The sequence below is a fragment of the Stomoxys calcitrans genome, chromosome 2 (assembly GCF_963082655.1).
Source record: "Stomoxys calcitrans chromosome 2, idStoCalc2.1, whole genome shotgun sequence".
In the NCBI taxonomy this organism is placed as follows: domain Eukaryota; kingdom Metazoa; phylum Arthropoda; class Insecta; order Diptera; family Muscidae; genus Stomoxys; species Stomoxys calcitrans.
The window spans coordinates 13,210,477-13,223,175 of NC_081553.1; the positions used below are offsets into that span (position 1 = coordinate 13,210,477).

General features: G+C 38.7%; 2 protein-coding genes across 2 annotated transcripts; both read left to right on the top strand.

The window, feature by feature from the left end:
- The first annotated feature begins 7,362 nt into the window (after window positions 1-7,362).
- LOC106080577 (trypsin alpha-3-like) lies at window positions 7,363-8,237 on the top strand. Its single transcript, XM_013241995.2, has one exon. The coding sequence runs from the start codon at window positions 7,363-7,365 to the stop codon at window positions 8,203-8,205; it is 843 nt and encodes a 280-aa protein (XP_013097449.1). The 3' UTR covers window positions 8,206-8,237.
- A 3,665-nt stretch (window positions 8,238-11,902) lies between these two features.
- On the top strand, window positions 11,903-12,699 carry LOC106080578 (trypsin alpha-3). The gene has a single exon (XM_013241996.2). It carries the CDS (start codon window positions 11,903-11,905, stop codon window positions 12,668-12,670), a length of 768 nt encoding a protein of 255 aa, XP_013097450.2. The 3' UTR covers window positions 12,671-12,699.

The following is a 12,699-nucleotide window of genomic DNA, read 5'->3' on the forward strand; positions in this document are numbered from 1 at the left end:
AATGTTTTTATTAAAACTGCTGTAATCATGAAAATAATAATATCCACCACAGATTTTGAAAAAGGTATTTACTTAAGGTAACTATATATTCATTTTAAAAATTACTGAAATTTCTAATTAATTTCTTAATTCATCCATTTAAAAAACGATTAAATCAATTAATTTTTTAATTGAAAATTTCCTAGATTTCAATCACGATCCTCGTTGGAAAAATTATTGATTTTTAATTGAAAATATTTTTTGGTTTATTGATCAAGTAGTACTCCACAATAGATTTTCGATTATACCTTATTTTTATACCCTCCACCATAAGATGGGGGGTATACTAATTTCGTCATTCTGATTGTAACTACTCGAAATATTCGTCTGAGACCCCATAAAGTATATATATTCTTGATCGTCGTGAAATTTTATGTCGATCTAGCCATGTCCGTCCGTCTGTCCGTCCGTCCGTCCGTCCGTCTGTCCGTCTGTCTGTCGAAAGCACGCTAACTTCCGAAGGAGTAAAGCTAGCCGCTTGAAATTTTGCACAAATACTTCTTATTAGTGTAGGTCGGTTGGTATTCTAAATGGGCCATAGCGGTCCATGTTTTGATATAGCTGCCATATAAACCGATCTTGGGTCTTGACTTCTTGAGCCTCTAGAGTGCGCAATTCTTATCCGATTGAAATGAAATTTTGCACGACGTGTTACTTTATGATATCCAACAACTGTATCAAGTATGGTTCAAATCGGTCTATAACCTGATATAGCTGCCATACAAACCGATCTGGGGTCTTGACTTCTTGAGCCTCTAGAGTGCACAATTCTTATCCGATTGGAATGAAATTTTGCACGACGTGTTTTGTTATGATATCCAACAACTGTGCCAAGTATTGTTCAAATCGGTCTATAACCTGATATAGCTGCCATACAAACCGATCTTGGGTCTTGACTTCTTGAGCCTTTAGAGTGCACAATTCTTATCCGATTGGAATGAAATTTTGCACGACGTGTTTTGTTATGATATCCAAAAACTGTGTCTAGTATGGTTCAAATCGGTCCATAACCTTATATAGCTGTCATATAAACTGATCTTGGGTCTTGACTTCTTGAGCCTCTAGAGGACGCAATTCTTATCCAATTTGAATGAATTTTGGCACGCCGTGTTTTGTTATGATATCCAACAACTGTGCCAATTATGGTTCAAATCGGTCTATAACCTGATATAGCTGTCATATAAACCGATCTTGGGTCTTGACTTCTTGAGCCTCTAGAGGTCGCTATTCTTATCCGATTTGAATGAATTTTTGCACGACGTGTTTTGTCATGATATCCAACAACTGTGCTAAGTATGGTTCAAATTGGTTCATAACCTGATATAGCTGTCATATAAACCGATCTGGGATCTGGATCTGGGATCTTCTTGAGCCTCTAGAGGTCGCAATTATTATCCGATTTGCCTCATCAACATACGTATTTATTATGGTCTGAATCGGTCTATAGCCCGTTGCAGCTTCCATATAAATCGATCTCTCTATTTTACTTCTTGAGCCCCCAAAGGGCGCAATTCTTATTCGAATTGGCTGACATTTTACACAGGTCTCCAACACATAATTTAATTGTGGTCCAAACCGGACCATATCTTCATATCGCTCTAATAGTAGAGCAAATCTTCTCTTATATCCTTTTTTGCCTAAGAAGAGATGCCGGGAAAAGAACTCGACAAATGCGATCCATGGTGGAGGGTATATAAGATTCGGCCCGGCCGAACTTAGCACGCTTTTACTTGTTTATAGTTATAGTGTAGTTTTAAATTGCAACATACCTCATTGTTGCGAGGTGGCCGGCAATGTTTAAGCTTAATTAAAACATTCGGTTTTTATACCCACCACCGAAGGACGGGTATATATATATTTTGTCATTCCGTTTGTAACACATCGAAATATCCATTTGCGACCCTATAAAATCTATATATTTTTGATCAGCGTAAAAATCTAAGACGATCTAGCCATGTCCGTCCGTCTGTCTATTGAAATCACGCTACAGTCTTTAAAAATAGAGATATTGAGTTGAAACATTGCAAAAATTCGTTCTTTGTCCATAAGCAGGTTGAGTTCGAAGATGGGCTATATCGGACTATATCTTGATATAGCCCCCATATGGACCGATCCGCCGATTTAAGGTCTTAGACCCATACAAGCCACATTTGTTATCCAATTTTGCTAAAATTTCGAACAGTGAGTTGCGTTATGCCCCTCGACAGTCTTCCTCAATTTGGCCTAGATCGGTCCAGATCTGGATATAGCTGCCATATAGACCGATCTCTCGATTTAAGGCCTTCGCGCCATAAAAAGCGCATCTATTGTCTGATCGGTCCAGATTTGGATATAGCTGCCATATAGACCGATCCGCCGAATTAAGTTTCTGAGCGATGTCGCCGAAATTTGGGGCAGTGAGTTAAATTATGCTCTTCGTCATATATCTACAATATGGCACAGATCGGTCTAGATTTGAATATAACTGTCATATAGACCGATCTCTCGATTTAGGGTTTTGAGCCCATAAAATGTGCATTTATTTTCCGATGTTGCCGAAATTTGGGACAGTGAGTTGTGTTAGACCCATCGATATCCTTCTTCAATCTGGCTCAGATCGGTTTAGATTTGGATATAACTGTCATTAGACCGATCTCTTGATTTAAGGTCTTGGCCTTGTAAAAAGCTCATATATTTTCCGATTTCGCTGAAAAGGCGCATTTAATGTCCGATGGCGCCATCCTTCTTCAATTTGGCCCAAATCGGTCCAGATTTGGATATAGCTGCCATATAGACCGATATCTCCATTTAAAGTCTTGGCCCCATAAAAGGCGCAATTATTGTCGACGAAATTTGGGAAAGTGCGTTTTGTTAAGCCCCTCGACATACTTCTGCAATATGGCCCAGATAGGTGCAGATTTGGAAATAGCTGCCATATAGACCGATCTCTCAATTTAAGGTCTTGGCCTTGTAAAAAGCTCATATATTTTCCGATTTCGCTGAAATTTGGTACAGAGACTTATGTCAGACTTTTCGACATCCCTGTCATTTATGGTACTGATCTGTCTATATTTGGATATAGCTGCCAAAAAAACCAATATTGGACCAAAATTTTACAGTAATTTTTTTTGTTATTAATGTCCGTATCGAATTTGGTTCAAATCGGATCATATTTGGACATAGCCGCTATGGGTGCATAAACAAAGCATTTTTCACCGGATTATGTGTAAAGGTAGTTTGCCAGAGGTAGTGGATATTCAAAGTTCGGCCCGGCCGAACTTTATTCTTTTTTATTTGTTTTCATTATAACTTTAAATGCTCCAAGCCGTTGTATAACCTGTTTCAGCCTCAATATAAACTCATCTCCCAATTTACCCTTCGACGGCCCCTAGAAGTTTGAATTTTTTCCTGATTTGGCAGAAATTTGGTTTGTTAAATACGCATGTGTCATTTAGTCCATTTGTGAAAATCTTTGGTTATAGATTCCCATGATTAGACCTGTCCGAACTTTGCATTTGATCTACCTGTGTTGATAGCCGTTTACATGCATCTGTCACTTACAAGCTGCCTTTAAAGGGCTTACTTTGTAGGCAGAAGACAAGCCAGACACATTCCCTGTCATTGACGGCGATTCAACTGCTGTGGCGACACACAAAGGACCTTTTGAACGTATAAGAACATAATTTTTTATGATCTATGAAATAAGTTTTCATGCATTTGAACAGAATGACAGATCAATATTTTTAGATTGCTATTCCTTCAAATTTGGTTAAAGGAGTTTCAGATGCTGACAAAATAACGCGCAAACGTGCCATTTCAAATCCGCGTTGAATTTGCTCTTATTTATAAAAATCCACGATGTTCATTTGAATAACCTAATAAGTTTAATTCATTATTCACTGTGACTAATATAATTCCATTGTATACAAATATTTCAATGTCAAAAGTGAAACAAGTCAACACTAACAATTTCAAGGCCTAGCTATGCTGTGCATAATGTTCATTAAATTTCCCTAGAATATATTTATTTTGAAATGTTCAGTTAAGTTAAACCTTCATCATCCAAATAGAGTTATTGTTTAACTTGAGTTTAATCCAAACATTTGGACAAATGTGATGGTAAGTGTCGTCGTTGGTAAAATATTAGACCGGTTCGATTGTTAGATAAAATACAACTATATATAAATAACAAATTTTGTTTTGGCATCGCGTTGAAAATTTTGTATAACTGTCTTACTTAAAATGTTGTCGCCATTATATAATGTCGGTATTTTATATTTTAACCCTTAAATGGATCCCAGGATCTGGCAAGGTATACCCATCATCATAGGATATTTTGTTTTTATATTCATTTAGTCATTTCGTTTGCAAAACTTGAAAATGTCCATTTCCGAGGCGATTTAACGATGCACAGTGGGACATTTGGCATTCAAAATAGAAATCAATTCAGGGAAAGTTATAATCTAGATGAAAATTTACAAAAAAGCTTTAAAGTTGGATAAAATCGGTTCAGATTTAGATATAGCTTCCATATAAATATTTCGCCTGATATGCACTATTATATCTATAGTAGCTACAATTTTGCTCTGATCTCCAAACAATTTTTTCAAGAGACGTTCTATTTAATGTCACAATATCTGTGTTAAATGTTGTCCTTATCGAATCAGATTTAGATATAGCCCTCATGTATATCTTTCATCCGATAAGCGCTTCTACGACTGCTCATTACCAAATTTCGTAAGAGATGCTCTATTTTTTATCTCAATACGTCTGCTGAATATCATCAAAATCAGCTCAGATTTAGATATAGTTCTCATATATAGCCTTCATTCGATATGTGTTTTTATATCCACCACCGTGGGATGGGGGTATATTTAATTTGTCATTCCGTTTGCATCACATCGAAATATCCATTTCCGACCCTATAAAGTATATATATGCTTGATCAGCGTAAAAATCTAAGACGATCTAGACATGTCCGTCCGTCTATCTGTTGAAATCACGCTACAGTCTTTAAAAATAGACGCTACAGTCTTTAATTGGATATAGCTGCCCTTAGGCCCATAAAAGCCACATTTATTATCCGATTTTGCTGAAATTTTGGAGAGTGAGTAACGTTGGGCCCCTCGACATCCATCGTCAATTTGGCACAGATCGGTCCAAATTTGGATATAGCTGCCATATAGACCGATCCTCTGATTTAGGGTCTTAGGCTCATAAAAGCCACATTTATTATCCGATTTTGCTAAAATTTGGGACAGTAAGTTGCGTTGGGTCCTTCGACATCCTCCGTCAATTTGGCTCAGATCGGTCCAAATTTGGATATAGCTGCCTATAGACCGATCCTCCGATTTAGGGTCTTAGGCCCATAAAAGCCACATTTTTTTATCCGATTTTGCTGAAATTTGGGACTGTGAGTTGCGTTGGGTCCTTCGACATCCTCCGTCAATTTGGCCCAGATCGGTCCAAATTTGGATATAGCTGCCATATAGACCGATCCTCCGATTTAGGGTCTTAGGCCCATAAAAGCCACATTTATTATCCGATTTTGCTGAAATTTGGGACAGTGAGTTGCGTTGGGTCCTTCGAAATCCTCCGTCAATTTGGCCCAGATCGGTCCAAATTTGGATATAGCTGCCATATAGACCGATCCTCCGATTTAGGGTCTTAGGCCCATAAAAGCCACATTTATTATCCGATTTTGCTGAAATTTGGGACAGTGTGTTGCGTTGGGTCCTTCGACATCCTTTATCAATTTGGCTTAGATCGGTCCAGATTTGGATACAGCTGCCATATAGACCGATCTCTCGATTAATGGTTTTGGGCCTATAAAAGGCGCATTTATTGTCCGATGTGGCCGAAATTGGGAACAGTGGGTTAAATTAAGCACCTCGACATATATATATATAGCTGCCATATAGCCGATCTCTCGATCTAAGGTTTTGGGGTCATAAAAGGCGCTTTTATTGTCCGATGACGCCGAAATTTGGGACAGTCAGTTGTGTTAGGCCCTTCAAGATTATTTTTTAATTTGTCTCAGATCGGTCCAGACTTGGATATAACTGCCATATAGACCGATCTCTCGATTTAAGGCCTTGGGGCCATAAAAAGCGCATTTATTGTCCGATTTCGCCGAAATTTGAGAAAGTGAGTTGCGTTAGGCTCTTCGTCAACTTTTTTCAATTTGGCCCAGATCGGTTGAGATCGGTCCAGATTTGTATATAGCTGCCATATAGACCGATCTCACGATTTAAAGTCTTTGCCCCATAAAAGGCACATTTATAATCCGTTTTCGCTGAAATTTGACACAGTGACTTATGTTAGGCTTTTCGACATCCGTATCCTATATGGTTCAGATCGGTCTATATTTGAATATGGGTACCAAAATGACCAATATTTTGTTTTACAAAATTGAATAATGACTTCTACAAAATGAAAATTGAATAATGGCCACTCAATATCCATGTCAAATGTGGTCCAAATCGGACCATATTTCAATAAAGCGGCTGTGAGGGCATACATTATGCATTTTTCACCGGCTTATGACGAAAGGTGGTTTACGTTTATACCCGAGGTGGTGGGTATCCAAAGTTCGACCCGGCCGAACTTAACGCCTTGTTTAGTTGTTATACATATTAAGTCATCGATATATATATCTTTTGTGATGGGTACCCACATTAAAAGGCGATGCGTTTAAATAATTGGAAAAACCTCGTATGTAGTACTTTGGGCCAGGTGATGCCTTATGGTCTGTCAGTGGGATTTCATCTTGGTATCCATTTAGGGTTTACATCGATCTAGCCTTGTCGGTACATCTGTCGAATGCACGCTAACTTCCGATTGACCTTAAAATCTGGCAAAAACGCATCTTCATGATTTAGAATAGTTATAATCGACAATAATCCCATTTAGTCAATGTAAAGAAATAGTTCACACATAAACCAATCTTTTAGTTTTACTTTTTGAGCCTATATAAGACAGAAATACATTGCTACATTGCTAAAATATTGTACTATGACTCTTGTTATGACCTCTAACGTCATGCTCGAACGTCCAAATATGTCCATAACCGTATAAAGCTCCAACATAACCAGATCTCCATATTTTATTTTGAGCCTCTAGATTTGGCTAAAAAAATTTCTGATACACTTATGTGGCACCAAATGGATCTACTTAATTTTTTGGTTCTAAATTCACTCCCGTCCAATATAACAAACCAGAACGAGGTCTTCTTCAATTGTTTTTTTTTGTTTGCCCCCGAAGCTTTCAAATATTTGTTTGGAGAACGTGTGAAAATATTCCTTTCGCTACTAATATGGCGTTTTGCATATAATGGTGCGAAAAATGGCAAATGTTCAGTTCAAACGCAAAGACGCAACATTAAACACAATGTTGACAATCAATAAATTAAAACTTCTTTTGGCCATAATACTGGTATTGCAATTGTCTCCCGTGGGCTTTTGTAGGACCAGGGCGAAAGCCAGAAAAACAGGGGCTAGAAAAGTGTCACCTCGAATTGTTGGTGGCACTACGACGAGTATAGCTAATGTGCCCTATGTGGTTCAACTACGTGAAAATGGCAGATATATATGTGCGGGCGCTTTGGTGGGAAGACGTTTTGTGGTGACAGCTGCCCATTGTATAGTTGGAGTTACTCCCGCCCAACTAACCGTAGTCGGTGGAGCCTCCAGTCTCACGCAAACTGGTGTTAGGCGAGCTGTTAACAAAATTATACGCCCAAGGGGATATACTGAAACCACATTGAATAAGGATGTGGCTGTGATCAAATTAGCCTCCGACATGACTGGCTCTAACATCGCGACAATTCCCCTAAATACCCAACGATTGACTACGCGATTGAATGTACGAGTTTCCGGATGGGGCCAAACGAGCGAAAACGCGACAGGAGTTGCCAGAAATTTACGTACCGTTGTTGTGCCAATTGTAGGTAAGCAGGGATGTGCCCGTCAATACAGTGGAACAATTGCCCTTACAGGATCCATGTTCTGTGCTGGACAAGCTGGAAGGGATTCCTGCATTGGTGACTCCGGAGGTCCCGCCGTTGCAAACGGCCGTTTGGTAGGCGTTGTTTCATTTGGAAATGGCTGTGGACGTGCTCGCTTTCCGGGAATCTACACTTCCACTCGATCCACGAGAAGCATCATTCTGAGAGGTTTAAGGCAATAAGAAATAAGTATTTTTTTGTTTAGATAAGTTATTATTTTAAAAGAATGGTTAAAATAGGGAGCTTAAGGACGCCTGATTTTTTACTAAATTTTGTATGTAATTTTTAATTTGTTGAACTTGTTTTAGCCAATGTATGCTATGATTGTAAATAAAATGTTGCATATATAGAAAACTATTTGGACGGGGCCTGCTTCACTGCGCCTTCTTTAACTCTCTAATATCTATCTCTTATATTCTGCAATATGGCACAGATCGCATTTATTATCCGATGTTGCCGAAATTTTGGACAGTGAGTTAGGATAGGCCCTTCGACATTCTTCTTCAATTTGGCTCAGATCGATCCTAATTTGGATATAGCTCACATATATAGACCGATCTCTCGATTTAAGATTTTGGGCCCATAAAAGGCACATTTATTGTCCGATTTCGCCGAAATTTGGCACAGTGAGTTGTGTTAGGCTCTTGACATTTTTCTTCAACTTGGCCCAAATCGATCCAGATTTTGATATAGCTGCCATATAGAACGATATCTCGATTTAAAGTCTTGGCGCCATAAAAGGCGCATTTATAATACGATTTCACTGAAATATATCGTAGAAAAAAAATTAAGGGCAAAGTAGCCTTGATGATTAGAAACTTGATTAAAGGAAAGGAAACGGAAACTTGATTAAGCTCGGGACCGAATCTTATATACCCTTCACTATGGATCGCATTTCTCGAATTCTTTGAACCGTATCTCTGTATTGGCAAACAAAGGATAATGAATAAAAATTTCAAGGCTACTGGAGCTATTGTATATCAAATAACGGACCGATCCGGGCCGTAAATGATCTGGGTGTTGGAAGTAGAAGTAAAAGTCATTGTGGAAAATTTCAGCCAAATCGGATAAAAATTGCGTCCAATAGGGGATCAGGAAGTGAAATCGGCAGACCAGTTTATATGACAGCCATATCAGGCTATGGACCGATTCAGGAATATTGAAATTCATAGCAGAAGTTTTTTAACAACATATAAGCCAAATTGGATAAGAATTGCGCCCTATCAAGAAGTATACTCGGTAGATCGATTTAGCCACCGATGTAGCCAGGGGGGCCATGATGGAAAAGTTGTATCAGTGAAAAATTCTCTAATGATAAGAATTGTTTCAGGCCCACCTACAAATTATATTTTTAAAGACAAAAAATTTTAAAGACAAAATATCAATAATTTTTTTCCAAACATCAATGAGTTTTTTTAAGGACAAAAATTCGTTGATCCTGGGTCGCCTTAAAATTAATTTCGAAAGGACCTTTCTTAAAAAAAAAAAAAAAAATGCCAGTCAACTTTCATTTTCATTCCGTTTTGCTATTATTAATCAACCATCTCCCATTCGTGCATTACATTGACAGATTTAAATTTTTTTAAGTTTTATTCTTAAAATATTGACGAACAAAATTCGGAGTCTTCCTAAATAGGGAAATGTTTTCAAACAGGTGAGATTTCCGTTAAACCCAATTAGTTCAAAGGCAAGTCTCTGCAAAATGTAGGACTTTTAAGCATAATGTTGCATAAGCATAAGCAATGAATTCCGTATTACTAATAAATTCCCTAATTGTTCTCGATTCCACGTCCCTAAGTCGGTTCAAGTCGGGTATTTCGTCCCCACCTACGCGCCGTTGCCTACTAGCTGTGAAAGCCGGAATTGCTCCTAGGTCTCATTATCTTACCCACATGCTCTTCATACGCTATCACCTGCCGCACCTTTTCTACATAAGTGTACTCGTTGTCCTATGTGCCCCTACCGAAAACTATACAGATCCCCTCCCCTTCAGTATTTACCTCGTCTTGTCAATATCTGGATCACCATGGATCATCATCGTCCTATCCACCGTTTCACTGTTCTACAGTGATTCGCTCTCGTTCATGGCCCAAGCACTTATTTTAGACTGCTTCTACCCAAAAGGCTTCGGGCTATCCAAATTTATTGACGGCATTCCTCTAGCCTTCACTGCCAACCAGGCTGCTCTTTCAATACTCCTTACTCCGCTATGACGCGGTAATCAAACAATGCGCATCCTACCATCTACTTCTTACACTCCAACACTGTTCGTGAACTAACCGTACTGGCTGTTATTGTCCTGATGTCTATTTAACTGTACGTAAAGTTGTTCGCACTCGACATCCTTTAACATCATCACATCACGCATTTCACTAAAGCTAGCCGCTTGAAATTTTGCACAAATACTTCTTATTAGCGTAGGTCGGTTGGGATTGTAAATGGGCTATATCGGTCCACGTTTTGATACAGCTGCCATATAAACCGATCTGGTATCTCGACTTCTTGAGCCGCTAGAGGGCACAATTCTTATCCGATTTGGCTGAAATTTAGCATGATGTGTTTTGTTCTGACTTCCAACAATTGTGCTGAGTATGGATCAAATCGGTCCATAACCTGATATAGCTGCCATATAAACCGATCTGGGGTCTTGACTTCTTGAGCCACTAAAGGACGCAATTATTATCCGATTTGGCTGAAATTTAGCATGAGGTGTTTTGTTCTGACTTCCAACAACTGTATTAAGAATGGTTTAAATCGGTCCATAACCTGATATAGCTGCCATATGAACCGATCTGGGGTCTTGACTTCTTGAGCCATTAGAAGGCGCAATTATTATCCGATTTAGCTGAAATTTTGTACAATGGCGTCACTCATGGCCTTTAACATACGTGTCGAAAATGGCATGAATCAGTTTATAGCCTAATGCAGCTTCCCTATAAACCGATCTCACTATTTTACTTCTTCAGCCCCTAAAGTGCGCAATTCTTACTAGATTTGGCTGAAATTTTACACAATGACTTGTACTATGGACTGTAATACTCAGTTCAATTATGGTCCGAAATGAACCATAACTTGATATAGTTCCAATAACATAGCAATTCTTTTCTTGTATCCTTTGTTTGCCTAAAAAGAGATACCGTGGCAAGAGCTCGACAAATGCGATCCATGATGGGGGTATATAAGATACGGCCCGGCCGAACTTAGCACGCTTTTACTTGTTAAAGACTGTAGCGTGACTTCAGCAGACGGACGGACATAGCTAGATCGACTTGAATTATTACGACGATCATAAATATACATATTTTATAGGGTTGGAAATCGATATTTCGACGTGTTGCAAACGGAATGACAATATGAATATACCCCCATCCTTAGGTGTTGGATATAAAAAACCTACGGTTTTCCATTTTCAACAGATTTCCTATAAACTAACTTTCTGTGTCTGCCAAAAAAAAATTGGCTGAGTGTGTGGTAAGACCCTGTCCAACTTAAACTTTAACATAACCTTTATAAAAGAATGTTTCCAATGTGATAGAAATTTGATGCTAACCTTCAACAAATTTTATATCAATAATAAGCTTAAATTTCAAGGCATTAAATGATGACACTTGCTTAGATAAGAGAAAAAAAATTCAGGTTTAATGAACTTCAAAAAGCCACAAATATTATTTTTACCCATCTGTTCATCTTTTAGAGTTGCTTGGTATAACTCCAGTTAAATGTTTGAAGCTAAAAAACATCTTTTTTACGTTCTTCTATCAAGGTTTCAAATATAAAGCTTAAACAAATATGTTTAGGCGCGAATATTTTGTATAAAATGCTGTGAAATTGCAAAAAAACATTAATTTGCTCCAAGACTAGCGAGACACATCAATCACAATGTGGATTTTAAATACAAATTTTAAATTTTTTTTAAGCTCAGTGCTGCTTTTTCAACTGTACTCTGTGTGTAAATGCAGCGATGACCTCAAACGTATTGTCGGTGGTTCAGCCACCAGCATAGCAAATATTCCGTATGTGGTACAAATTCGTCAAGATGGCAATTACATTTGTGCAGGCTCCCTAATAAGGCCTCAATTTGTGGTAACTGCGGCTCATTGCACGGTCGGTCTCAGGCCCAGCCAGCTGATTGTTGTGGGAGGAGCAACAACCCTTGCCCAAACGGGGGTAAGGCGGGCGGTTTCCAAAATTATAATGCCACGAGGATTTTCCATGAATAATTTCAATAGAGATGTGGCCGTATTGAAACTACGTTCACCTCTAACGGGAAGCAACATTGCCCCCATAGCCTTAAATACCCAAGGATTGACCACATCCACGTCGCTTCGTGTTTCTGGATGGGGACGCACAAGCGAGAATGCCAGCGGTGTTTCCACTCAATTGCGCACAGTTATTGTACCCGTTGTAGGGAAAAGTAGGTGTACCGCCCAATATCGAGGATATATGGCACTAACTTCAACAATGTTTTGCGCATCAGCTCCAGGCAGGGATTCCTGCTCCGGGGATTCTGGTGGACCAGCTGTCTCCAATGGCCAATTGTCTGGCATTGTGTCCTTCGGAAGGGGTTGTGCACAACCAAATTTCCCTGGCATTTATACCTCGATAAGATCTGTCAGAGGAATCATTCAAAATGCATTGAGGCAATAGGACAATCATTTCATAGCAGTAGTTGTAGA